The sequence below is a fragment of the Herpailurus yagouaroundi genome, unplaced genomic scaffold (genome assembly GCF_014898765.1).
Source record: "Herpailurus yagouaroundi ecotype Mexico unplaced genomic scaffold, PumYag 165, whole genome shotgun sequence".
NCBI classification, from domain to species: Eukaryota; Metazoa; Chordata; class Mammalia; order Carnivora; family Felidae; genus Herpailurus; species Herpailurus yagouaroundi.
The window spans coordinates 12288427-12315530 of NW_024412406.1; the positions used below are offsets into that span (position 1 = coordinate 12288427).

General features: G+C 39.7%; 1 protein-coding gene across 1 annotated transcript in view; it reads right to left on the minus strand.

The window, feature by feature from the left end:
- KCNB2 (potassium voltage-gated channel subfamily B member 2) overlaps nucleotides 1-27104 on the minus strand; it is a 387967-nt gene that overhangs the window by 334556 nt on the left and 26307 nt on the right. Inside the window, exon 2 of the mRNA XM_040487606.1 lies at nucleotides 25549-26232. Within this exon, the coding sequence (XP_040343540.1) occupies nucleotides 25549-26127 (579 nt within the window). The 5' untranslated portion in view covers nucleotides 26128-26232. The remainder of the gene's footprint in view (nucleotides 1-25548; nucleotides 26233-27104) is intronic.

Here is a 27104-nt window from a genome sequence, read left to right on the forward strand (position 1 = left end):
GAAATGGACAATCTACATACTGAATCTTAAAGTGTCTGCCCAGAAGTGACATCCACTTTAAAAATCACATTTCATTGGCCAGTGCAAGTCATATGGCCATGGCACCTGAAAGACATATTTGTGAACAGTCCTAATAACAACCACAATATTAGGTAGAACTTGTACCCAGAAATGAACCACTTACACTTAATTTATATCCTAAATTATACTATATGTATTAAATACACACACCACACACACACACACACACACACACACACACACACACACACACACTTGCATGTGATATTAGTTTAAGAAAAAGAAAAGCCATTCTCAAATTCAGCATCAATGCAAGCACTCACTCTACTGTACTTAACTCTATTTTCTCTCTTTCAGAGTGAAGAACAAAATAACAAAGTCATTCTTAACCCAAGTATGCATATCATAATTTCCTTACCATGAAACTAAGAGAGAAGACAACTTTTGGGTAAAATTACAAATCAGAAGGTTTCTATGTTTCAGAGCATGAGGCAGATGAATAATCCATTGAATCTTTCATTTTGGCTCACTAGAGCCTAAATATATCCAGTACTTGAGCAGATGGACATAGCATAATTCAATAATAATGTGAATCTCTAAAGCCAAAATGTAAATTTCTTATGCTTTAAGTTTCAGATGTATACTTTGATGTAGCTAAATATTCATTTCAAGAGATTATCTAGCTCTTAGTTACATAAGCTTATATAAGATTATTCTCAGTGATACTATTCTTATAATTCAAAAGGCTAACATAATAGGAAAAGCTTTACATAAAATAATAACCAAAATAATTTTATCTCACCAAACATCTACTAAGTATCTACTAAGCCCCACGCTACCTACAAGGGATCCAAAGTTGAATGAAATAGGACTATGATATTCAATCCTTTGATAATCTGGTCTGATTACCCTATAGTGAATTTTTTCCATTGTGTATAAGAATCTTATCTTTCTTGCATCCCCTCCTTAAAAGCTTGTGATTTCATGTCTATGCAGATAGGAAAATTTGAGGAGGAGAAGGAATTGGATTAAGAAATAGAAATATAACTCCTGATTTTTCTCTTTGCTGATGACCAAATATATTACAGGATTCTATAATTTTACCATTAGGATTACTAGAATAAATAGCATCTATTCATATAAGTAGATAGCATATTTAATTTCTATTACATTTCTGAGTGACCTTCAAAAGAAGCTTATTCTATGTTCCTATCACCTTCCAGCTCTCCTCCAGACTATCAAGATATTTTTGGTTGATTTATATACTTGAAAAGAAATCTTTTGGTCCCAAAACCACTAATAACCCATTGGATGCCCTGAAAGGGACAGATCAGTAGAAATCTGTGCTTCTGGGAGTCATTGGATCTGAAGCTACCCAGAGCTTTCAGGTAGCTGTGAAGCTTCTGAATGCCTATGAAACTAGCTCAACTGAATATAAAGTGTCCCAGCACTGGGAAAGTACACTTAGGAAGTACTATGGTTAGAAGAGATTTTCAAAGAAATTAACTGGAAAGAGCTGACTGAACAAAACGTGCTTCCAAGCAAAAAGGGCAAAAGGATATCTGAAAGTTGAGGGACACATTTTCATTTTCACCGCTCCCAAGATGTGACGCATACCTACAAAAGGTTTTCTTCTTCCTTTTCTTTATGAGTCATTGGTCAAGCACCATCAATTTAAATTAGAAACAAGGGTTTTAGCTACCATAATTAAAAGAAAGAGCAGTAGCTCCCTAGCTACACTATGCTCGGCTGCAATTTTTAACTCTTCTTGATGTTTTCACTTGAGTTTGCAGTGACAAACACACATCCTGAGAAACTGAAGCAAGATGAAATCTCAGGGTCTTTTCCTGGTCCTAATGCTCACAGGAAATGGAAACATGCCATATCTAGGACTCGGTGTAATGCTTTTATCTTGTGATTCACTTTCATTAAGCATTTTTAAAAAATTAAATGCTAGTGTTCCCTCTCGCAAACTGCAAGGGAAACGCTACAAGATCTAAAAGGAATCATTTGACCCAAATCAACCTGAAGTGTCACCTTATTCTAGTCCTTGCTACACTAGCACGAAAGCTCATTATGCTCTGGTAGAAATTTATTTCTGAAAGGGTTCATATTTCACGGGCCATGTGGTGTGTGTGTCATAGGATATGCTGGTTACCATGGTGAAAAATGAGCTTTTCTTTTAAAAGAAGTAACTTTGCCCCTTTGCTCAATGGTATTAGCTGTATTCTGTCTGATTCCAATGTTCTTTCAGAGAAGAGGTAAAAAAAAAAAAAAAAAAGAAAAGAAAGAAAACAAACAAACAAAAAAACAGAAACAGCACCAGGGAAATGAGGAGAACCATCTCAGGAAGACATCTCCATTCTTACATTGCTTTTGGATTTAGTGAAACTCAAATTACAAAGCACATACAGCGTATATATATATGTTAACCGTACTACATGGTACTTAAAAAGGAGATAATTCTGAGGTGATTAAATTACCTATAGTTAAAGTTGCTACAAATTTTGAAGAGTAAAATGAATGACTCTGGGTGTTTATGGCTCTACATGGAATAGAACCCAGGGATTCTCAGTTCTATCACTCACAACATCTCCTTTCAGAAACATCATTTTGTGTAGTCTCATTTACTATATTGAAATGAAATTCATGGGTAATTTAACTTACCTACACATTCACTTTTTAAGAAAAAAATCATTATCAGAATCTAACTGCAATATAAAAGAGATAAAAGGAAACGAATTTATAATAGAGTAATCTGTATTTTTATAATGTAAATTCTCAGGTTGGACAACTGGAATGGAACAACCACGTGCCTGCTATTAGCTATATAATCACCACGAAAGCCGTACGGTATCTGCAAATGTGTGCCATTAGTGCTTCAAATACCATGAGCAGCATGGCTACCGGTGATGTGATTTTAGGAATGTCGAACATCCTGTAAAAATCAGAGGGTAAGTAAGTACACTTGTCTTTAGATGTACACTTCTATTGGGTCCCTGAAAAAAACACCGTTGATTAAAACTGGGTTTATAAATACATCACAGTGTTAGGTTCTAGGATCAGATAATTAGACAGGCTTCCCAAATCTATCAACTCTTCCTCGGATGGGATGGCCTTGTGCATAGCAGAGGCTGAGGACCCTGCCCCCACTTCCTAAGTGCCAACAGCACCACAATCATTAAGACAACCTCCCCCTACACATATCGTCTCCCTGGGGAGAGGTGTCAGCCCTGTGAAGAATCACTTGTCCTACTTTATATATTAAAAGGAAAGTTTATATTGAAAAGCTAGATATCTGTTTTTAGAGGCTTCTCCATACCACAAACTTTGACTGAAAGCAGACAACAGATGTACAGTCTAAAATTACAAATAAGCCTTCTAAACGATTCAATTTAATTGATTTATTTGCCATATCCATCCCATACGTCCCGAGGAAGTAGCAATGTTCGCTCATATATTCAGAGGTCACCTAACACTGCTGTGACCTCTGAGTAATACACTGTTGGTGCTGACCCCGGTGGACGGCTCAGTTGAGCTATGCCCCCTTCCAGTGCTGGGTGTCCTCTCCTGGTTGGTTTGGTTTCTGCGTATCTTTGCACTGTCTCCTGAGTAGAGCAGTGTGCCCAGCAAGTCAGTACAGAGAATGTGGGAGCGGACTATGGGCTCAGACCCAGCTTGGCCACTTAACAGTTCTGTGACTCAGGGCATGTTTCCACCTGTAAAATAGGGTGGAAAAAAAAAAAAAGCCAATATCTTTGGTTTGTTGTGCAGATTAAGTGAGCTAATCCATTAAAGTGCTTAGCACTTTAGTACCTAGTGTGGAGTAGGTGCTCACTGTTATCGTGGGTCCCACAGTCCAAGTGAATGGACATGAATGATATTCAAGAGTCTCTTTTAAGGTGGAGAATCATCCCAGAGAGTCTCAGACACCTTAGATTGGAAGAAAACTTAGAAATTTAAAATCATAAACTCTAATGTGTGTCATTATGAAAATTTATGAGAAAGACAGAAATTTCAGGTTTGAAAGATATGTCCATGTGTCCACGTGCCAGTTCTGTTCTAATCCAACAACCAGGAAAATAGCTTTTCAGTAAGCGTTCCACAAAAATAGTGCACACAGAGCATAACATTAACCTTTTTCTTACTTGTGGATGGGTGTTTAAATCTATTCTCTTTCGGGTTTTAAATGAATCATTTTAGTTTAAAAAATTTTTAATTTGAGTACAATGTTACATTAGCTTCAGGCGTACAGGATTTCTATGCATTATGCTATGTTCACCACAAGCATAGCTACCATCTGTCACCAACACTATTACAAGATCATTGACTACATCCCCTATGCTATGGCTTTTCTTCCTGTGACTTATTCATTCTACAAAGCTGTAGTAATCAAAACAGTATGGTACTGGCACAAAAATAGACACCTAGATCAATGGAACAGAACAGAGAGCCCAGAAATAAACCCACGCTTATACGGTCAATTAATCTATGACAAAGGAGTCAAGAATATACACTGGGGACAAGACTGTCTCCTCACCTAAATGAACCATTTTCATAAAGTTAACTCTGATTATACACATGCTCATGAAGAGTAACACTTAGTCCTATTGTCCTAATGTAGTCAAGGCATAACAATCCACAATAAGAAGTGATTTAAAAATAAAGTTTCATCCTGTTTTGAAGTTTACATTTGCAACATTTATACTAAATGCTCTATCAGCATATTTAGATGTAACAGAGTCCTTCATTCATTCTTTCACTGAGCCACCGTGTACAGAGAATTTACCATTTTCTTGTCACTAGCAGAAGCTGGAAATAATGAACTAAGGGATATAATCCCTATCTTCAACAAGTTTTCGGTCTCTTAAGGCAGACAGGCTGACACACACAGATTGGCCCTCTGTGAAAAACCATGTGAATCTAACAAGCATGGGGTAAAGTTGTCCTATTAAGGCTCTGCTGGTGAACTGTTTGCAAAGTTACAAAGTCAAGACTTTTTAATTTCTTCACTATCTAGTCTGTACACACTAAGCAAACTCTAGGAAGACACCATCAACAAAGAACCATTTCTTGAGAGCAATACACTGGTAGTAAGTACTTAGTCAAATGGAAAATTTAAGATTTTATCTTTGCTTTCCATAGACCATATTTTAATAACAAACTCAGAGATGCTAACCTCAGATTGAGAGTACCCAGCAACCTTTGAGAAAGGATAATATATGTCACCTATTGTGTAGAGGGTAAGAGTGGCATTTCCTGATGGCTGGAAAATCAAATAAATGAACTCCGGAAGTGACCCCAGTTCTAGGAGGTGAGGCGGTTTTTCATAACTGTGATGTGGTCAGATTGTTGACTGCAGTTTGCCTTCTTTATCCAAGGATGACTTATACTGTCTTGGCAGTACAGGTGATGGAGTCACTCAAACCAGGATCCAAAGTGCCTGGAAAATGCCCCAATCTTGTTTCTTAACCTGTCAGAGCTTCAGTTTTTCATCCTCCAAAGCAAGAATAAAAGCACCCAACTCACAGAATTACTGTGTGGCCGAAATAGAAAAATGTGAAAGGTATTCTGGTAGATAATTAATGTTCGTCTCCTTCCCAGACATCTCACATTTCTGCATTATCACCATGCTCCTCAATTTGCTTTGCTCCTTTCTATGAAGATTTTTTTTTTAAACTAAGTGCAGAAACTACAAAAAGCTCAACACATTTGCTTCAAAGATGATATCATTTGATACATTTTATTGTCTTTTTTGGTGAACTAGTCCCATGACCTAGAGCTTATGTATAAAAAGAGAAATCCTAATTTAAGTAGCACCTGGAACCCCAGCTCAAACCTCAACGATAAAAAAGCAGCTACAAACAGACCATTGCTTGCCATGCCTCAGAGATGGTCCTTCAAAATAGAAGCACAGTAATGCGTTCTGCACTGGTAACCAGTCCCACATATTTCTAAGCAGTTAATTCTGTAAAAGTTTTTCTGATCTGCAGTTAGGAGGCAGGGGACAGAAATGCAGGATCTCATTCTGCTAAGCCTAAGGCATCTCTCTGGCAGGGTGGACATTTTTCTTCTGCTCCACGTGGAGAGACATCAGTACGTCACTTTTCAGGAATGCCAGTGGGCTAATAGAGGCCACTTAGTGGGACAGAGAATACACGAAATGGCAATTAATTGTTGGAAGAGATCTCAGTAGACAGAAATGCCATACCCTTTAAAATGTTTCAAACTACTGCCTTTTCAAACTGTCGGTTTCCTTTCTTTTTTGAAACTGTAGATTTAAAAAACATCAAATGACAAGTTCAAACGAATGTCAGCTGCCTTTATTTGGCTGAAATATAAGGTATTTCCCAAACGTGCTTAGAAAACCCCAGTAGATATCTGTTGCAAGAAATCATGGTCTATCATAATAATTTTTTAAATAAAATCTTATTTTCCCCTTTTGTCACCATTGATGTAACTTGTTTTTAAAGAAAATGTTCAAAAACTAAGCACTTACTGATCACATGCTGAATGTTTTGTACCACACTGTAAACATGACTTGGAATATTAGAGAGAGAGGGAAATAGGAAACAGGAGTTCAGCCCTCACAGAGTTTAAGATCTAACTGGGGATATAAACACATATACACAGAAAACTGAAGAAGAAACAGATAACTGAATGCATGATGATTTCTTAAAAGAAAGCATTATCAATTTAAATACGATGAACAATTCCTAGGGAATTACTTGCAAATTTTCCCCATTACTTGAGAGTTGTTCACAAAGCTTGATGGCATCTTTTGCCTACACACTGCCACTTGGCCAGGGACAGAAACCAACAACAACAACAACAAACAACAACAACAACAAATCCCCCTGTTTGGTGCTTTCGATTTACCAGATATTCTGCAAAGCCACATGAATTAAGCCAGTCAGTCCTCAGCCAGACCCAGTGAGCCAGGACTGTGACCACCCCGTGTTCCAGAGAAAGAGCGTATGGCACAAGGTGCTTACCTGCACGAACGCCTAACGTGTCCCTGAGTTCCACAGCCACGATGTGCAAGGGGGAGGCTCCAGAGGCCCCTCTTCACCAGCTCATGCCCCTTCTAATAATCTGGGGTAGGGGAGCCAAGAGAGACTGGCAGAGAGAAAGGGGCAAAGGCTTTTGTATCTCCAGCCCCTCAAATCAGGGCTTCCGATGGCAGTGTTTGCCAATGGCAGGTAACCACAAACCAAACCCCAAAGTGTGCTCTGTGATATTAAATATTCCAAATGCGTAAGACCATGCCTTTTTAATACCATAGGAACAGCAATATTTTACTTGCTCAAGCTTCTAGATATCTGCTGTGTATCTGCTCTCCTGAGAGATAGTTCATGTTTTCGCACAGAGTTGGGGAATGGCTTATAACGCTGTCAGTTGGTGGAGCTTCATAGGATAGTCTCGATGTGCCCTAAATTCTAATAAAAATATTGTTGCACTTCCTGTAAATCAGTCTTGCTATTTATAATTAATGAAATGTTATGAATATATGCATTCGTATACATAAATATAAGTATGTATTTATCTTCAGTAAAGGGAAGAGAAAAAAAGCGCATCCTCTACTTGTCCTGAATTAGCCCTGGGGAGCTGACGTGAGAGGGGGCCTGTAGGACCGTGAGCGTGGAGCCCCACTCCAAGCACGGAGCCAAACAAGGTCTACAGCATTTCCTTGACTTTGGATTTCCCTGCTTTTGTAGTTCCTCATGATTACCTGCAACCGGATTTGCCTCTTTTTTTTTTTTTTTTTTTTTTGTAACCTGTATTTATCAATCTTCTCTGACAGACTTTTTTTTTTTAAAAAAAGCAATCCTCTTTAGATGCCCCTAAAAAGGTATCTGGATTTGTCTGTGCTTGGTTTTATTTTTTTCTAAATGTTCCTCTTTTTAGACTGCACTGAACAAGTTAATTAATTATAAGGACTGCTGAAGACAAACCTACCATTACTGACATTCTTACACTGGTTTATACATATGAAAGACGTTTGTTTTGGGTTTTGAGATGCTCTACTCTCTGTTGAAGCCTAAGTTTTGACAGTCAACAATTTTTCTCTATAATTAAAAAAAAAGGGTAACTAAAAGAACATATCCATAAACCCCAGTTTTAAGATGAAAGACACAAAATGTAAGTATTCTGGATGATACTGTGCTGCATAAATAACATACTCATTCTGTATCATTTTAGCCTTTAATGTATTTATTATGGCAGGCTCCAAGTGGCTTCATCTTTTCCCCTAGCTAACATCTATTTTCAACACTGGAGGTAGGTTGAGCCTGTTACACTGTGGGTCCGGTCACCGCTGCTCAGAAGTCACCCGTGGCTCCCATTCTGTCTCAAGGAAAAGGTGAGAGTCCCAGGTAGGAGGTAATGAGATCCTCCGGGATCTGGACACCCTTTCTGGATCTGGACACCCTTTCTGTCTCTCACCGCATGTCCTACAACACTCCTTCAGGTTCACTGCCCGGCAGCCAGATTGCAGTAGAACAGGGCTTCTCAACCCTGGCACCATTGACATTTGGGGCTAGATGGTCCAAACTTGATGGCTCTTTGTCACGGGGCATGTCCTGTTCACTGCAGATACTTAGCATCATGCCTGGCTCTACCCACTAGATCACAGCAGCACCTCCTCCCCCAAAGTTGAAAACCAAGAACTTCTGACATTGCTAAATGTTCCCTGAAGGACAGTCACCCAGGTCAAGAGCCATGCTGCCAGTCATGCGTCTACCACTGCCCAGAACCCTCTCCCCCAGACATCCACAAGGCTTCTTCACCTTTGGCACTCTGCTCAAAAACCTTTCCAACAAAGCTTTCCCTGGAAAGTCTTTCTTAAAATGAAACCACCAACCCCCAGTCACTCCCTAACCTTGTTTCTTGCATTATTTCCTCCCATACCACTGATCGCTTTTATATATGTCATATACTCACTTACTTTGTTTATTATCTGTCTCCTCCCTTTAGAACGTAAATTTCATAGCAGCAGTAGGTTGTGCCTATTCTGTTAGAGATTGGATACCCGTCACCTAGGACAGAGCCTGTACTCCATAAACTTGTTCAGTCAATGAATGGTCGTCCGAACTGCTAACTATACATACCTCTTCCCTTTCCAAGAGACCTACTCAGTAAAGGACCACAAGTCCAGCCTGCAAAGTCCATATTTTATGTAATCTTATTCTTTTTATTTTATTTTTTCTTGTTTGCTTTAGCATTAAGAACACTCAAAGGCTGTTACCCTCCTTCACCAATTATAATAGGCATTTGTGTCACGAATATTTCATATGCTAACCTTCCCAGTTTCCTCTTTATTTTTCTATCCATATTTCCTTTCTGCCTTTTATCTAGCTGGCTAGCTGGCTAGCTATCATCTATCTAGGCTAGCTTTCTATTTAGTCTACCTTTCCATGGAATCCATTTATCTATCTACCTACCTATCTATAGTACATTCAGGCATTTCTCATCCTGTCATGTTATATATCTATGTAAGGTGCAGTGAAATAATTTAAGAGAAATGAGGTCTAGTAATACATGTCCTTAATCAAGAAAATGATTTTTCCGAATGCTAATCTCAATCTTAAAATCTGATATTTTGATTCTGACAACATTATTTATTTTAAATCTACACATCCAAAAAAAAGTGCTGTGCTAAATACCTGTCTCAATCTTAAATTCAGAAAATGTCGTTCTTCATGAAAAACTCGTTAATTACAAAACTATTTATTTTCCATGAGTAAAAATGTTCTAAACACTTCTGAGTTATTATAGCATTTCTAACAAACTTGAGAGTCTTTGAGGTTCGGCATGGAAAATTTTATGGCTGAGTCTACATTTACTTTGAATCCAATTTTTCTGAGCCAAGTAATTATTTGCAATCAAACATATTACTGTTAATGTATCATAATGACAAGGGATTTAGAAGGTCAGTGATCTGTGTTCGATTTCATACCCTACTCACAGATACTTAGATAAGAAATATGAGCCAATGAGCCCAACCGGAAAGCACAAAGTGACAGTCTGATCACTTCCCTCTCTCAAGGCAAAGGCCCTGTTTGTGAACAAGAATAGAGCTATTTATAACTGCTCGACTTCCAGGCTGTTATATTAATACCGGTGATTAACACAAAAGGCGACCATCAGAAGAGCAATGAATGCAAATGCTATACTGTAATCAAACTTTGGAATGGTCAGTTCATTCTTTTTATTTTCATTGTTTCCATCAAGATCCATTTCCCAAAAATAGACCTTTCAAGATTTAAATTTTAATCTGTACTCCAGGTTCCATTACTAAGGTATCACTATAGTGAAAACTTGGACAAACTGAAAAACGTCAATTTCATTAGCTGCTTCTAAGAAGCTTGGTTCTAAAAATGAGATGAAACTAACTTTGATACATTGATGTTACCTACATACATTGATGTTACCTACACAGTCTCATAAAATTCAAAGTGCAACAAATACTTGGGGCGCCTGGGTGGCGCAGTCGGTTAAGCATCCGACTTCAGCCAGGTCACGATCTCGCGGTCTGTGAGTTCGAGCCCCGCGTCAGGCTCTGGGCTGATGGCTCAGAGCCTGGAGCCTGTTTCCGATTCTGTGTCTCCCTCTCTCTCTGCCCCTCCCCCGTTCATGCCCTGTCTCTCTCTGTCCCAAAAATAAATAAAAAACGTTGAAAAAATTAAAAAAAAAAACAAAGTGTAACAGAAGAATACCAAATATTTACGGGGGTGGGGGAGGAGATCCTCTTGGTGATAGTTCAAAATGAATTATTTTGAGTCATAATGGTAATAAGAATTATAACACTACTATGTAAAATACTCTAGGTGTGCTTCTGTACTAGGCATTCAACTAACTAGTTCATTCAGTCCGCATGATAACTGTATTAGGTTCAAATTCGTAGTCTCTCCCTTATCCCTGAGGATCTGCAGTTCAGCGAGGTCCCCAATCAGCAGTTGCAGAACCAGCCCTCCACCCTAAGTCTGTGTTACCCCTGAGCCTGTGCTCCCCACCACTGTGTTGCCCCACCTCCCTAGCAGCTTCCCACCGGCAACACACAGTTACAGGCCCAACTGTCACCCACCTATGACCTGCTGTGGGAACGTAGCCTCTCAAGCAGGGACTCAAGCCGGGTCAGTGCACGGCCCTCCCTGACCTTTCCAACCCGATTCCTCATACTGACAATTTCCCCAATGTCCCATGCATGCACTGGGCGCTCTAACCCCTTTCTTTCCCCCTAAGTTTATGCCTTCCTCCCTCTTCTCAAAATATTTTCCTATCTCTCCAATTTGGTTCCCTCTCACTTACAAAGTTTTCCCTACCTGCTACAAATTCATAGTATTAGATCCCTCCTCTGAAATTCTAAATGCCATACAAAATGGAAGATTACTTAAGTTTGTTGTATTAAGGACATTTCCTGATCATTTTATACCTATCACTTTTGTCTCCCATAAAGTCTTAAGATCTCCTCAAAGATTATGTCTCCTCTGGTCAGTGCACAAATAACTGGAACAGCAGAACTCAAAGTATACATTAACTTGACAGTCTCCTTTTGCAGTAGAATCAAAAGAATTAAATTACAGTACAACACTACTAAAAATTTAAAAACTGAGATATGATAAGGTCAAAAGAATTAACAAATGAAAATGATTTTACTCTTAGCAGCCACCTCATGAAAATTCTTAGAAGGCACATAGAAAGCTGAGAGGTTTGTCTTCAAACTTTAATTTTATGAATTATTAAATTGAAACACGTCAAAAATACTTCCTAAGTGACTGGGAATTTTTAAAAGGTGTTGACTAAGGTTATTCCTAAAAAACCCACCCAAATGAGAAAACCCAAAAGAGAAAATCCCACCAGTGCAGTCTAAAGTATCAGAATAATATAGGAACATACCAAGTAGCATGCAGATAGCAATACTGAGCTTAAAAAGGAATGCCTAATTTCTATATAAAAACAAACAAACAAACAAACTCAAACTACAAGTTTCCAGAAAATATATTTTTGGATTACAACAAAAGCCAGTTCCCCTAAGTTGAAAACATTATGATTCTTTTAGCTTTTGTAGTAAAAATAGATTTCTGATCTCCTTTTCTTACATTATGCCATTAAGAATTTATTTTTTTCAGACTCTCTTCTTACTCCTACAAAGAGACGCCATACTGGAGTTCTGCCTGGATTCAAATCTGGGGCTCATCCCTTTTTGTGACTTTTTCTGAGTAATGGGATTGTTCCACTTGGGGCCAAGGTCCTTCCAAAGGTTGGATGGTTGAATGTGAAGAAGTGATCTCTCCATCCTCTAGAGGGCGTGGAAGGACTGCACGTCCACTGGGGGGCCCAATCAAGCTCTTCTCCCCACTCCCCAATTCATACACAGCTACATTTTCCCTATCGCAAGGGTTCTCAGAACCTGCAGTTCAGATAAAATGAGCAATCTTAACAAAGCAAAGCATCTGAAAGCTTGCCTTTCAGCAGCACCTGACGCCTTTCTCTGCATAAACTCTGTGGCATACAGAGCAGCCTACACGCTATTCTAGAGGAAGAATTTATACAATGTAAAAATGGAAAACCCACATCTATGGCTCTTAGCCTATTTCAAAAACATAAAGCCACTTAAAATGAGTAAGATATCCAGCTTCCTTAAACTGCCTAAAACAAACCTAGCATTACTCTGGTCTCAACACGGGGATGAGATATTCAATCTCTATCTGTGTCGTTTAATTTTTACAGAGAAATTGAAGTATTGTGAAATATTTGCTCTTTCTCTTACTTCTACCCTTCGGTGCCATTTGGTGGCAAGTAATGAGTGTTTGGTATGTGCTGAGAACTGCACTAGGTATCAGGAACCAAAAATGAAGAGACGTGGTTTGATCCCTCAAGGGTACAACCCGGTTGGCGAGACAAGCCCAGCACAGATAGAATATCCAGATTACAAGTATGAGGAAAGAGCTAGGGAAAAACAGAGGAGGAGGTGACATCATGGAAGAGGGACACACAAACTGAGACACAAAGAAGGAGAGAAAAGGGGCAAAGGGCATTCTAGGTCAGGAAAGCGGTGTGGCCACAGAGCCACGAATGTGTTAGTTGCGTACAGGTGTGGCTGCAGCCAGTTGACGAGTCGCCCTCGTGCAACTTAGAAAAAAGATGTCCTCTCTGGATGGAGGTAGCCACGTAAGAGTACTGCTTGTTGAGTGCAGTAAACAACCTGTCTAGAGCAGAGCCCTGTCTTCAGAAATGGTTAATAATCTGGAATAACCGGCGCAATATGTATGAGGGGTGGAAAGGCATGTGACTGGATAGGAAGGTCGGGAAGAATCCCAAATGCAAGGCTGAGGAGTTTGACCTACAGCACAAACGATGAGAAATCACTGCGCCTCACCGTTCACAAGGGACCCAATCACGTTTCAAAAGGTAGTTCCGCTGGCTACATGGAGAACAGATTAGAACCAGAGGGGGATAAAGTCCAGTTCCCGACATCGCCCCAACCCAAGCATGAGGTGGTCATAGCCTCGCCTACGGCAGTGGGTCCAGGGCTCCAAGTGAGGAGAAAAGGAGGCACAAGCAACTGCAATAGGAACAGAGTACAGATTTGGTGGGCAGTGGAATCAGAGTTCCAGATTCCAAAAGGAGAGCAGCTTCATCCACGACTGGAGTTCAAGATGGGAAACGTTTAGGCTGGGATTTATAAGAGCCCGTTGTCCTGCAGGATGGCAAGGGGGTGCAGCAGTCAGATGACTAGCTGTCACACACCAGACCCTCCAATGAGTACCGGACAGTGATGGGAAAGGAATGATAAATGCAACTGGACAGAAAGAAAAATTGTGGGGAAGTCTTGGTAGTGGGATTGAAATTCCAATATGCCTCCTGGTGAGGGACAAGAGACACAAATGTGCTATTTCTGGGCTTCAGCCTCTCTCATCTGTATGATGGGACAAACGATGTTTCCGCAAAGGGCTGACACAAAGGAACACTAGCCAAACCAGGGCCCAAGGGCCAACTCCAGCCGGCAGTCAAGTCTCCCTGGAACCCAGCTATGCTCATTTGTTTGCGTGCCGTCTAGGGGTGCTTTCGCACTCCAAGAGCAGAGTTGAGTAGTTGTGACAGAGACCGTATGGCCCACAAAGCTGAAAATACTCACTCTCTGGCCCTTTAGAGCAAATGTTTGCTGACCTGTGTTGTAAAGGGTCCGTGTGGAAAACCCCAGAGTTCAATGTATGGCACATGGCCGATGTTCAAATACAAACGTTTTCCCTTCTGCTCTTCAAGGAAGGTCACACTAATTATCGAAGGGACGAGAAAATACGGCCTTCACTTCAGGACTCTGGGCTGTAGGGAACAAGGTTCATTTTTTCCAGGTAGTGAAGGAAGCAGTATTGTTAGAAGAGAATCGGGCTTAAAATAAGAAGAAAGGCTAAGTGTTGCAAGAACACTCCGATGACATCAGGAAGTTATAGCTACACCTCACAGAGGACTTTGAAAACATTAGCTAATACAGCCTTGCAAAAAGCATCTGTTACTGTATCAGGTATCAATTAACCAGTCTCTTCCCCCAGAATTAAATTTCTGCTCAAAACAGAAGGCTCTGGGGATACTGACAACTATTATCAGGGAGTGGAAAGAAAAAGCAGCTTAATTTCAGCAGCCAGAGCTCATGAATTAAGGAAGGGTATAGGATGGGTAAGGAAACAGATTCCTTCCAATGGAGAGGAAAAGTACTATTTAGATTCTGATTTTAAAGTGTCTAGAAGAAAAAAGTCTACCTACTCTTAGACTCTGATGCTTTGGGATAAAAGAAAACAAATGACTGTTTATAAGCTAAAGACAAAATGAAGTCTGTATTTTTTCAGGTTTATCCACCTTCTCTAATTTGGAATCTTCACTAAATTCAATTCCACTGAAATTTAAGTAGATATCATCTCAAAAAAAAATATTAAAACCAGGCTTTAAAAACAGTGAAATCCAATTGAGCCTCAGGAACTAAATGGAAAATCAATAGTTTCCTGTACAGCATGGTGACTAGAGTTCGTAACACTGTATTTGTTATATCTGAAAGTTCCTAAGAGAATAGATCTTAGACCTCCTCAACACAAGAAAAAAAATTTTTGTAACTATGTATGAACTATGTATGGTAATAGATATTAACTAGACTTATAGTGGCCATAATCCTGCAATATGTATAAATATAAAATCATTATGTTGTACACCTGAAACTGATGTAATGTATGTCAACTGCACCTCAACTTAAAAAAAAAAAACAACAAAAACCAAAAAAACAGTTGTTGTGGGAAGTGGAACTAAAACATCCCCTGATGGGGAGGGTTCATGAGGGCACCTGCAGGGCTGTATGTGAAGTGGGCAGTGAGACAGGTTCTCTTTTGCATTCCCAATAAACAGCAGAGACCTATCATCTAACTTTCAGACTCAACTTGAGATGTGTGCATCAAAGTGTGGCAGAATAGAAAAGCATTGGCTTTGGCACATGACGGATGATTTAACAATGATGGAAAACACAGAACCCTAAACAATTTTTTCCATTGAAACATAACATTTCTTTCTTTAAGTACATACATGTACCTCACATATTATTAAAATATGCCTATCAACACAGTTTGGTACCCTTTAAAATACCTCATGTATAACCTATACATAAAACTTTGAAAAAAAAAGAGTGTGATTAGCACTTTGCAAATACTCCATGTAATTTAAATTATTTATAATGGCTCATGAGCTAAAGTTTGAAAAATAAAGACCAGTGCTTAAAAAACAGATTTTTGCTTTGAATTTTAATATTGCTCATAATGCAATTACTTTTTACTTACATAATACAATTTTCACACCTGCAGAATTCACTTAAGAAATATAATAAAATGTGCTAGGTTTTTTACATAGCAAATATATAATAGAAAGTTCATGTTATACTAGATTCTAGCCTACTATTTCATATTTCTTTCATTGCATTTGTAGTCCATTGCAGCTGTGGTATGATAAATTGTCACTTTTTAAAAAACAGGATTGCCCACCAATGTTTTTCTACCTCTAAACTAAAAGCTGCACTGAAATGGAACAGGTTGCTCACCTTAAGGATATTACGTGAGGCCCCCTGCTAGTTTGCCAAAGTGAACATTTCCACTGTATTAATAAAATTCACCTAATTTTTCACAGCACAAATATGCTGCTATCCTTCATAGATAGCGGCAATGAATTATTTTTCAATCCAACCAAATTCTGGTTGAAACCGTATGCTTGGATACCAATGTAAAAGTAAGTTCTAAAATGTTACCAAAGATAAGTGTAACTCTAACATGTATGTAAACTGAAATTTGAATGTTTAGAAGAAAAAAACCTAATTCAAGGAACAGATATAGTTGAGGATTTAATTTAGATGATACCAGCGAAGACATGTGCATTTCAATATCCAAAATTGTGCTCTCAGTTTTATATTAATTAGTTATAAAACAATGGAAGCCTAGGAGTTCTTTTACTCATGTGCAAATATCCTGAGGTCTATTTCAGTGAAGGGTACCACAACCAAGCAGCCCCATTCATAGCTGCATAGGGGATACTTGGCTGTCCTTGGCAGCGCTGTGGCATAGGAGAGAGAAGCTATTTAAAGTGGCATTCAACACTTGTGGTTGTGTCAGGAGTGACTCAACGAGACATAAGTAAAAGCGTGAAATCTAGGGTGGCAATGACCTCTAGCATCCTGAAACAAAATCCTAGGAGACTAATGAAAATACTTCTTGCTGCTATTCTTGGACCATTAGAGTACTTTCCATGGACTTCATGCCCGATCAGGTTATCACAAAAGTCTGAATAGCTGTCTTACTTGGATGACAAAGTTGCATCTTCCCTAAATTACCAAATGTTCATTGAAGTTCATTGTATTTTTGTGCAGGTAGATTTTTTTAATATAATATGCTCTTATGGAGAGGTGCCAGTGTATATAAATAACAGGTACTCCCCACCCCTTCACACACACACACACACACACACACACACACACACACACACACACACATGCACAGACACACAAGAACAGACCTAGTTCAGGTCCCAGTCAGTGAAGACTGATACTACCTGGTTCACCTACCCTAGACACACCAACTTCACTACAAATGTTAGTTGTATCTATATACTTCGGGTTTCTGTCTTTAGTAATATCCAGAGTTCTTTCACTTAAAGCGTTATAAAGACATTATGATTTAAGGGGGAAATACATTTGCTTTATGCATTAGAAAAGAAGTTAATGCAAACATAGATGTACACACAGCCAAAACTAATTAATACAGAGATGCAAAATCTGATATAGTTTTGATGTTAGCTTTTAGTGAATCCTATAAAAGTTTTGGAGGGATGAGAGCAAATGTCTTCCTCTTCCACTTTTCCACATGTCTCTGTGCCAGTCACTATGTGTTTTTCTCCCCATTGGTCCATGTCTAGCTACTTTACTCTAGATTGGTCATATGTATGGATGAAGGCTGACATAGCAATTACAGAGAAGTCTCAGTCTCCTCAAGTCCTTCAAAGTTCTGATTGTAAATTATAAAGTCCTCATCAACTCTATCCCAGGAGATGTGGGGACACAGTAGGTTGGGTGAAGGGCTGAATATTGGTGATAGATACATAAAGTGTGGCTTGTGGAACATGCCAGCTCTCTTGGCCTGTAGACTCCTTTATCCTTCTCTGGTCCAGTACAGAGGTAGGAGGGGTTTTAATGACCAGGCTGTTGGTGGGCAAGAATAATTTCCAGGCTGGCTGCTACCTTAAAAAGCTTCTGTCACTCTTGGAATACCTAACTAGGGTATTTTTAATGAGGAATATGTCATGAGGGCTTTGTAAATGTCTACTGTACCATATAATCTCTATAAAATACAGGAAATTTAATAAGAGTTGGTATATGTAACAATAAGAAGTGGAAAATGGGTTTCGGCTAACAGTTCTGAGTGACCAGCTAAGCTTACTCTCTATCAGAGTCAACTAGTTCCAACAAACCAATCTTATATTATATGGAATTCAGATTTATGCCTCAGCACATTATAGATTATTGAATGTCATAGAACTCTGAGGTTGCTCTCAAATAGAACAAAACCACGAATGCTCAATCAGTGCCAAAACCAAAAAAAAAAAAAAAAATCTATTGTAATCTATGGTTACTTCATGAATTATGCATCAGCAGCTGCAGGTTTTGTTTTGTTGTTGTTTTTTTTTTCCTGTGTAATCATGCTTTGATCAAAAAGGAACTTTTATTCTAGTAATTCTTTCAGAATCAACTTTGTTAATTATATTGAAAATATCTTTCTTCATTAGAATGGTCAATTCACATTGATAGAGCTCAGATAAGAACACTTAATCTGAAGTATTATTCAAACATTTCCAGAGTCTTCCAAAGTGGGAAGTGTTAACTATTGTGACCATTCCTTCATAGTAATTGTGCTTACCTGAAATAGTACATCATTCACTTTGTAAAGTCTCTCACTTGAAATAAAGAAAACAAATCTGTTAATAACCAAAGTGTACATGAATTTTCAAAACCAGAATATTTAAATATTTCCAACATACTCTGTTTTGTGATAAAATTAGATAGTGTACAAAGAACTCCTTAGTTTTGTTTTGTTGTTGTTGTGGGTTTTTTTTTACTTTGAAAATTATAATTACTTATTGAGGTTTAAAAACCAAGTTGGAAGGGAATCTGAAAATCTTACTCTAATGTTAATGAAAGCCAATGATTTTTCAAAAGAGATGGAAAAATTGCTTGAAAATTAAGACAGGCCTTCCTCGAATGGAACAAAGAAGCAAAGAGAAAAAGTACATGACTCTTGGGTAATTTCTTTTTTTTTTTCAAAAATATTCACATGTAAGGTAATCATTTCGTTTATTGCCCAAACTGGGACATTTTTTAAGAGTGAAAGGAGATGCTGCTAATAATTAGCATCAGACAAAAGGCATTAACCAGGGCATTCTCAGTAAAACCAGGGCCTATGGCACCCTTGGTAAGAGAACGTGCAATGTGAGCTTTTTATCAATTTCCTCTTCTGTTCTCACCATCCTTTCTCTGATCAAATGAGGTCAAGTGGACAAAAAGTGGTGCATTTTCAGGGCAGCCTTTCAGGGAAAGTGGAGAAGCATGGATCTCAAAATAGGACCACTAGAGCTAAAGAATGGAATATTGGAGACATTTAAATCAAAACCCAACATTTTCTGTCTTATCTGTTTTATTTTTTTTATGTCTAATTTATTCCAGGCTTTCAACCAGTTACTCTGCATGAATTATATATTTTAGAAAGAAAAAAAAAAACATGTATCTCCAATCTGAACCTCTACAGACTGACAAAATTCTTTTAAGCTATCCTGTCTGAACTCTCATGCCATGTTATGGGAAGAGCAGGAACAACATAATCTGTACAGCTGGGCTGTGGAAAGGAAAGGGCAAGAAGAGAAAACCATAAACAACACAGAAACAGCATGACTGGCACACTAATTAGGCCACTGGCAATCCTAGATAGGAACCAGGGAACTGCACAGTCCACAGAGGTGCCCTGATGAAGGGAGATTTCCGTGTGTGCTCACACTGCATCAGATTGTTTTGGGAGTCCTCTTAGGGTTTTAATGGCTACTCTTGTTGTATCACTAAAACGCTCATCAGAAAGCTAAATGCAGAGCTATGTATGGGCAGGTTGTTCACCTGACTCTGTGTATGGGTGTGTTTATGTGTGTGTGTGTGTGTGTGTGTGTGTGTGTATACACATATATATACACACATATTATACATACACATACACTGTATGCTTCCCCTGCTATCTGTAGGTTCTCTTTATGACAGTTTGCTTTTTTAAATTGATTTTTAATGTTTATTTATTTTTGAAAGAGAGACAGAATGTGAACGGGGGGAGGGGCAGAGAGAGAGAGAGACACAGAATCTGAAGCAGGTTCCAGGCTCCGAGCTGTCCACACAGGGCCCAACATGGGGCTCAAACTCACAAACCACGAAATCATGACCTGAGCCAAAGTCAGAAGCTTAACCAACTGAGCCACCCAGGCACCCCTATGCCACTTTGCTTTTCTGAAAGACCCACATTAGTACCTGTTTTCACTCAATGAGAGAAAATGGTAATAGAATTTTTCACTTTTATGAAATGCTGTTTCTTTGTTTTATGCCACTTCAGCTTACAAAAGATTTCATAGGAATGCTCTATTTTCAGATAATGGGGGAAACCTGTGTATGTACACATGTACACACACACACACACACACACACACACACAAGAAAGTTCTGTTCTTGGACTAAAAGTCAATAATTGGTGGTACTGTTCCAATATCTTTCTTTTTTTTTGAATCCAAAGCATTAGAATAACTTATCTGTAAATTAGAAATAGAATGGCAATGTCATGCATTCTTTTCCCGTTGGTGAGTACACAGGAGTTTTAATTTTATTTGGATTTATTTTCTTTTGACTGTATCTGTGACTCGAGACGCCCACACTCTAATTCAGTTAGAAGGTAGAAACTCAGAACTTTGACCTCTGGCTCTCCAGAGAGCTGGAGTTCCAGGGACGGACTGTCTTCATCTGCTACTACTGGCCTCCCTCTTGACCCAAAACTGTCTATGGTCTCCTAGTCCTTCCCATGCCTGCTTTAGGTGCCGTGCTGTGCCATGTCAATGGTGAAGGTCATGTGGTGAAGGTCATGTGTGGAGGTAATGAGCTGGAGGCGGGAAACACAGTCTCCTTTCTCCTGTTGCATGCATTCTCCATGGGATCAATGTCACTGCCAAAGGGAGAAAATTGGTCCTTGTGGGCAAGGGTAAAAAAACATCTTAGATATTACAATAGTCTGTAGCTCTCCAAGCTCCACCCTACCTGACAAAATCTTATTCCTTAGTATTTAGTTTCTGTCTTTAGGGAGAATTTAAATTTAACTTAATTTTTCTCCGCAGGGGGGCCATTAACAAAAAAAGGTTGAGAAATAATTCTCTAGTCAATCTGCTTCCCTTTCCTGAGGGAGGAGGTAGAGGCAGCAGTGGAGAGAGGAAGGAAGGGAGGAGGCGAGGAGGCAGGATGGAGAAGGAGAGAATGGGAAGAACATAAGAGGATGAGGGAGGGATCCTTAGGTAAGCAAGTGGTGGCTGTAGATACACAGGAAAAGTGAGAAGGGGAAGCAGATGATAAGCGGTGCCCTGCCCCCACTCGACCTTGAACCCTGCCCAACAGGGTTGTTGGGTGGCTCTCACTGCACTTGTTCAGATGAACAGAAATATCTTTCTGCAGCCTTAATACTGTTCTTATCAAATAAGAGCTGCTTATCGTCCAGCTTCCTGACCTGACTCTTGAGATGGGTCTGTTGGCCGGCATTGTCCTGAGCACCACATACACCTATGTGCCCTGGCTGACGCTTGCCTCCAAAGGCTCAGCCGTTTCCTAACTGGCTTTGCCTGAAGACAGCTGACTTCCTTTGTCCTTGACCTTCTTCAGGTATCTAAAGTGAAGGCACTGTATAGTACTGAGCCTCTTTCCTTTCGGCTCCGGGTGGGCCATGCTCCTTGTTGGCTATTGTTTCATCCCAAAGGCTGCCAATACCACCTGCCACAGGATCCACCTCCCTTAAATGCTTTCAAACACCTCTTGGACTAAAGTTTCTCTAGTGCAAAATTTAAAGGAGAACAGCTCCTGCAGTCCATTTGGGAAAAGGCCAAAGAGAAGGGAGAAAAATGTTTCCAAGGCAGAGGCTGCCTAAATTGCCCAGGGCTGGAAGAGGCACGGGATCAAGTCTAATTCCAATTCACTGCCCAGGAAACTGGCAGCCAGCAAGGCCCATCTTCTCCCCTTGCACATGCCCATGAAACGCATGCCAGCACCAGGATTCCATGTCATGGTAATGCAGAGAGTTGGGCCAACCATCCCATACATCCAGTTGGTGGGTCCTACATTCACAAACAGCCTCAAGGTTAAATTTTGTCCCCTGTCTCTATGCAAGGGGATTCAGTTACCCAGGTACTTGACTAATGAGACCGAAAGAACACAAAGTCCATCATACAGATATAAGCTCGTGTCCAGTACCAGATCATACCACACCACAGGAAACTATGAAACAACAATTTCTACTAGCCCTGTTATTATTTTGTGAAAAGTACAATTCTATTCCATGTTATGCTGTGTATGTGTAAAAACGTCTATTTGTTAAATATAGACATTTAAAATATACCATCCTTCTGAGCTCTCCTTTGGCATGGTTGTCAGTGATTACTGTACTACAAAGTTCAATTAATAGAAGTGACACCAGGAAGAATGTTCTCTAACAGCCAAATTGTTACCTTCAGGGTCATGCCCAAAGACAAAATACAACAGGTCAATGGGCTTTGTGATGCTGTGTATCACAGCGGATGCACGTAGCATGGATTATGGCATGATAGCTGAAGTGATTATGGAGTATTTATTCCATGTCACTGAATAGATATTTTAACCTATTGTGGAATATTTGACATAAAAGGTCAAGTTTTTCCTTTTATGCCAGGGATTTGGTAAGTAAATTCATAACTTTTAAACTTTCTTTACTATAGAAATATTAATTATAAAATACAGAAAAACCAAAAGAGAAAAAAACACCACTTTCAAGGATATGCAATACGTTTAAGCTAAGAGATTACTTTTTAAATTCTGAAGAAAAGAGTGTCTTTCTACATGTCCATTTTATTATTTTTTTAATGTTTATTTATTTTGAGAGAGAACATATGTGTGTGAGAGCTGGGGAGGCACGGGGGGCGGGGGGAGAGAGAGAGAGAGAGAGAGAGAGAGAAGAGAGAGAGAATCCCAGGCAGGCTCCATGTTGTCAACTCAGAGCCCCACATGGGGCTTGATCCTGGGAACAGTGACGTCATGACCTGAACTGAAATCAAGAGTTGGACGCTTAATCAACTGAGCCACCCAGATGCCCCTCTACATGTTCACTTTAATGTGCGTAACCCACAGAGAGAATTCTATATATGTTCAACTGAATTATCAAACTGAACAAGCAATCATAGTAATCACAAGGTGAACAGATTCTCCTCCAAAGATATCTCACCTCCTGAGCAAGTCAGGAAAAACACATAGATTCCAAGCATTCCAACCAAGAGCTTCATAGTATAAGCAGGATCCTGATGTACCCATCACACAAACAGTGAGGGCTGGAGTATCATCCTACTGCAGTTTTAACAAAACAAACTGTTCCTAAGTTGTAAAAATACTATTCACACATAGCACTCACCTCACCACGAATTATTCTAGAGAAATAACAAGTTATATGATTTGAGAAGAGTACAGGAAAAGGTAGTGGTTTATATAAGACATCGTGCAGAGCTGTTTTTAAAAGGTTCCAAACCTCAGACAAATGAACAATATTTTCACTAAACTACCATATAATCAAATGTAAATAACTTCCATAATGTTTCTCCATTCAAACAGAGAGGAAAATGTAGATATTTAAATAAACAAATACAAACCCTTTATGAAAGTTTAGTAAAGAATCTACGCAGGTTAGCAAAGATTTGCTTAGCTTGATTAATAATTTGGAAACAAATTTATTATTTATAACTACATTAAAATTTCCAAAACAATGTCCTTAGCTGCTAGGTATAAAGTGTAGGTAGATATCTTATCTGATATCTAATTTGAAGCAAGTTTCAACAATCTATCTGATGCGTAGGGGTATATAATAGCATAATGTAATAGGCCATTATCAACGTTACCTTCTTAGAGATGAAGAGATGGCTGTCTAAAATTTAGGCATTAAATGAACTCCCTCATCTGGGAAATCAGGTTATTGACCCTATTCTATCCTTAATAGAAATTCTTCAGAAAAACAAATGTGTGTACCTTAAGATTTTTTCTATTAACAGTACCTAATTGTTAATAATGTTGTTGTAAGCAAATAAGCCGTATTAAACTTCAAATTTTCTGTGATTTAGTTGCTTATTTTTACATATTTGGCTACCACCCTCTGGAACATTTGATGGAACGATGATTTTGACCTCAATTGCTTACAGGCTTGAAAGAGTTCATTTAACACCTCCAAACAATCTCATTCATCTTCAAAATTCACTCCATACTTTTATCAGTGACTCAAATATGCAACCTAATATTTGATGCTAGAAAGAGCAGTAACCTTTCTCAACCAAAACACAAGTGTAGCACATCTATTTCTTTCTTACAGATAAAAGAAAACAAATTATTCATAACTACAAAAAGACCTAGTTGAAATCTGTCCATTTGCTGTAAGATGTGCATTCTCCTCATCGTGTACAACAGAACTCTATTTTATTTCACTTATTTCCATGTCCTGGCCACAAGGTAAAACACCTCTAGAAGAAAACAAGATGCAAAACTAGGCATATCAAACAATGCAGAGGCAGTTTTATGACCATCCGCATTCAGTTCATTTGTATACACTATTTACATGTTGTAGATTATCAGATAGGATCTTAATTTCCAGCCAAATGGTGCATATGGCCTATTATACTTCCATAATCTTTACTGTTTTTAAGAAATAATAATTGAAAAAAATTTAAGTAATTCAAAGAATTCATATGATGACACGTTTTTCTGCTATTTTTCTTCTCCCTATTCCACATTCCATTTTCATCTATTATGCACAAAATACCAATACTATGCTTCTGCAGCTAAAGATGACTCTTGACACTTTATTCATTATTCATATTGCAATACAGTACTAAATATATGGGATGAAAATCAGTTTGCACTAACCCCCAAAGCTCTAAATAAAATTAGACAAACAGAATCATGCATTTGAATTAAATGCTGCAATTCATGGCAAAACAAAACAAACTTACTCTGAGATCTAGACATAAGCAGGCACAGTGGAAACATGAATTTACCTTCATTTTAAGCAAACAGGATGAACTCTGAGGTAGAGTAATGCCTCAGTTGTGGAAAAAAACGATACACCAACAGTAGGAAACATTATTGTCAGAGTAGACTTCACAAGGGAGGTAAATGGATGCATTCTGGACACTGACTTTGCGTGACCTTGCACAGCTTCATAAGATGGCCTCTTCCTCACGCATAGACCACCCTGCTCCTGCAGCCCTCTCAACAACACCGGGCCATACTCTCTCTTTACCATGATCCTCTAAAGAACCAGGCCAGGAGGCACCTCCTCCAACCTCAGTGACAGCACCGTGCCTCTATCCAAGGGGCCCAGGCCCCAGCCTTCTGCAGGACTCTGCATGTGATGGCCCCAGTGAGGGCTGTCTCCTCAAACTCTAGCCACCACCACCACACAGCACCATGGAAACCAGAACCCTTCCAAAGCCTCTGTTGCCCAGGCCTGTTCCTACCCAATAACCATATTTAAGAAAGAGCAATGCCATCGGATGACATTACATGGGAAGAATAACTCTGAGTCTCTAAGCTTCTGGAAAGTGTCTTTCACCCTGTAGCCACACAACACCTGAAACGAAGACAATCGCGCTCTCTGGGAAGTAGGCAACACCTTTCCGACCACACACAGGGAAGCAACGCCCCGCTTTTCATACCTTTGCAGCCACGGACGAGTTAGGTTTCTCCAGCAAGTCCCAGAGCTTCTTCCTTTTCTCCGGGCAGCAGGTGTTGTCAAACTCTTCTCCCTCCCGCTCTCGCATCGTCTCGGCCTCCCGCCTCAGTTCTTCGTTCATCTGCTCCTTCTTTTGGTGATACCTGGCTTGGCAGCAGGACTCCAGGTAGATCTCATCAATCCCCCAGTAATCGAGCTCCTGGCCAAAAGAGAGCGCACACATTTCTTCCATCATGTGGAGTTTCCCCGTCCGGTAGAAATTTAAGATGGAAGTGAAGGCCCCCGGATGCCGGTCAAAGAAATACTCGTTCTCACTGAGGTTGTAGTCGTCGCACACCTCCAGGAGGCTCTCGTGCGTGTTGCAGTCCCGGAGCTTCCCCAAGCGTGTCCGCGGCAGCCGGTCCAACGTTCTCCACAACACTTCGTGATTGAGGCCCCCCACGTTGATTTTCACCCTCCGCGAGCACGTCTTGCTCCTGATGATGTCCACAGGTTCCGGCGGAAGGGAGAGCGTTGACCTTGAAGTCTTCCTGTTTAAGCCAGGGGGAGCCTTTTCTGCCATTTTGAACCGGGCAAAGCCACACAGCCAGGATCCTCAAAAAGTCTGAGCTGTGGGAGGGTCAGCTGAAGCGATATCCCTCTGAGGCAGGCATGTCCACCGACACAACTGGAAAAAAGCAACAATCAGTCAGTTACTTCCACTTTCCTAAGGCATTTCCCATTCTCTGGGATCGCTTTGTTGTTCGTGCACAACCAGGAGGTATATATGGTATTAATTATCACGTATTGATGGAGATAGGAATCTTTGCCTTAAGATAGGAGAAAAGAGGAAAAGGCAAAACAATGCACTACACACACAGAAGAGGCTGTGCATTCGATTTTATACATCTAGAGGTTGGCAACTCCCAAATTTATCACCAGAGACCACTTTCTCAAGCTCTAGGCTCAAATATCTGTGTTGAACAGCTCGTTCTAGATGAACCACAAACACCTTGAACTAAACTGACCACACCTCCAACCTGCCCACCAGCTCCCGTCCCTTCTCCATTTCAGATTTCTGGCTCTCCTCATACCCACACCCAGCTATCCCAGCTAAACTCTGAGAAATCCTAATCCATGTGTCTACATCCTAATAAGCACCAGGCCTTAACTAACCATACCTTCTAAACATTGCTTAAGCACTCCACTACCATTACCCAGTGCCTGTCACCCTTGAACCATGATTTTGGTTCAGACCCTCAGCATCTCTTGCCTACAATTCTACAACAGCTTCCTAAACTGGATCCCAAACTCTGGTGTTGTCAACCTAAAAACCATTCTCCATACAGCTACCAGAATGATCTGCTAAGATACAAACTTGACCTTCCCATGCTTTAAATCCTACAAAGGCTCATCATTCTCAGCAGTATAAAATTTCAGTTAGCCTTATTAGATCTGGCCTACCTCTCCACCCTCACCTCTCATCTCTCCTTCATCACTATATTCCAGCAATCCCAGACTACACACATCCTTCTGTCTCAAGTTCCTGGAACTTTCTTC